Raw genomic sequence first — 2,027 nt, 5'->3', positions numbered from 1 at the left:
GCACTTTTAACCTTCAATTAACTATTTATTGTTCAAACAAACGTATAAATGAAAACTTGTATGTGCTATGTCCAAAGTGTCTTATTAATAGTTATCATTTCATTTAATTTGATGTGATCTATTAGTCTATGATTAAAAAAGCATGCGCTGCTTAATTGAAGATAAATTTATTCAAGAGGTAAATTTCAAAGATATATTTAAAAATTATTTATTCAAGAGGTAAATTAAAGATATATTTAAAACTCAACATCTTATCCATATAAAGACGTCTTAGGCATGAATCGATGGGACTTGAACCCAACATATTATCATCATTTTTGATAATATTATTTTTGAGGAATAAATTTAAAATATAAATTATTCCAAACCAATTATTTTTCCTCAAATCCAATAATAATTATATTAATAGTAGCAAAAGAAAGATAACATAAAGAATTACTAACCTTGAAATCCTTTAGATTCATAATTGTTTGGCAGAGTCTGATGCTGATAACTTGTTATAAAGCAAAAAAGAATAAAGAACAAGAGTAGAGAGAGAAGAGAGTAATTCTTATTTCTTCTCTTGAGGATGAGAGATTATATGATTGTAAATACAATGAATAAAACCCCTCTATTTATAGGAAAAATTTACTCCTAATCTAAGTAAAAAATAGATGTTTCAAACCCTAATAGATATCAAAGTAGATCTTAATAAACATTCAATAAAATAAAATTGAAGGCGCGTCGAAACCGCCCTTTTATATTGTAAAAATACATTGCCTACTAAAAGCGGCAAAAAATGTTCCATGATTATAGAATATAGATAGATGAAGATCAAAGAGAATAATTCCACAAGGACACCTCAACATCACTTTCCACGTCCTCATCCCAGCTAAAATGACTTCCATATAAGCATGGATTTGGTGAAAACATACATCCTTGTTCCATGTTTGCCTGCCATTCCTCTATCCCACATGAGCTGCTATACATAACATTACTACCATTTTCTTCAACCACCACGTTATAATTATCTACGACATTATCTTGTGGTTCTACCTCCTTCATTTCCTCATCACCAATATCAACATCAACGTTAATATTACTATTTCCTCTTGGCCCAAACGCCTCTGCAGCTCTAGCAGCCGCTTGGCGTAACTCCTTGGGGTCATTCGACACGGGCACTTGCAACAGCCAAGCGGAGTCCGCGAAATTAAGAGTGGCTAACTGTCCTCTTAGAGCCAATGCAGCTACGTCATGAGCGCGCGCTGCCATTTCTGCGGTTAGGTAACTACCCAACCATATTCGCTTTTGTTCACTCGGCTCGCGCACTTCGCAAACCCACTTGTCATTGTTCCTCCTCCTCACTCCTCGATAAATCGGGTGGCGTGTTTCCTTGAACTTCTTTCTCCCCGCATTCTTCTTCGGTTTGCTCGATGCTAATAAAAAACTTTGTTCATCGGATGCTTCCATCCTGACTGAGGAGCACGAACTCGAGTTATTCATCGTTGTTGTTGGTCGAAGTAAAATTTCAGCTTTTGAATTTTGATTAATTGAATCTGGCGTACTGAGTATTATTGATGAATTTTGTATTTGTTGGTAGTTTGTAGTTTGTTGTAGTAGACGAATGTGTCGAGTGTATTTATACATTTTGGATTATGAGGAAGGGGTGGAGAACATGTGGATATACGATGGAGACACGCACACGGAATATGTGTTATTAAAAAAAAAAGTACCCGTGAAAGGAATGTCAATAGATGATGTCAACTTCTTCGCCCGTCTCATAGTAATGGTTTATTTTCTCGACTGTGTCAATACATAATGTTAATTTCTTCCTTAGTCTCATATCAGAATTAAGTTTTATACACGGTTAGTATATAAAATATTCTCTATCAGGTGAACTTGACTTGCTATTACAGATTACCTAATTTTTTTCCTTTTTCAATTTTTATTTAAAAAATTGGATAACATGCAATAAGTCAAGTTTAACTGTGTAAAATATTTTGTTCACTACCTCAATTCCTCATATTAATGGTTTATTTTTTCCTTTA

The 2,027-nt window shown here is 33.8% G+C and overlaps 1 protein-coding gene across 1 annotated transcript; it reads right to left on the bottom strand.

Annotated features, from left to right (window-relative positions):
• Window positions 1–691: 691 nt before the first annotated feature.
• LOC107849757 (dehydration-responsive element-binding protein 1C) lies at window positions 692–1,804 on the bottom strand. The gene has a single exon (XM_016694318.2). The coding sequence runs from the start codon at window positions 1,624–1,626 to the stop codon at window positions 814–816; it is 813 nt and encodes a 270-aa protein (XP_016549804.2). The 5' UTR covers window positions 1,627–1,804; the 3' UTR covers window positions 692–813.
• Between the last annotated feature and the right edge of the window lie 223 nt (window positions 1,805–2,027).

This window comes from Capsicum annuum, chromosome 12 (assembly GCF_002878395.1).
Source record: "Capsicum annuum cultivar UCD-10X-F1 chromosome 12, UCD10Xv1.1, whole genome shotgun sequence".
Lineage (NCBI taxonomy): Eukaryota > Viridiplantae > Streptophyta > Magnoliopsida > Solanales > Solanaceae > Capsicum > Capsicum annuum.
The sequence above is the reverse complement of the archived record's forward strand: the minus strand, read 5'-3'. Positions and strand labels throughout refer to the sequence as shown.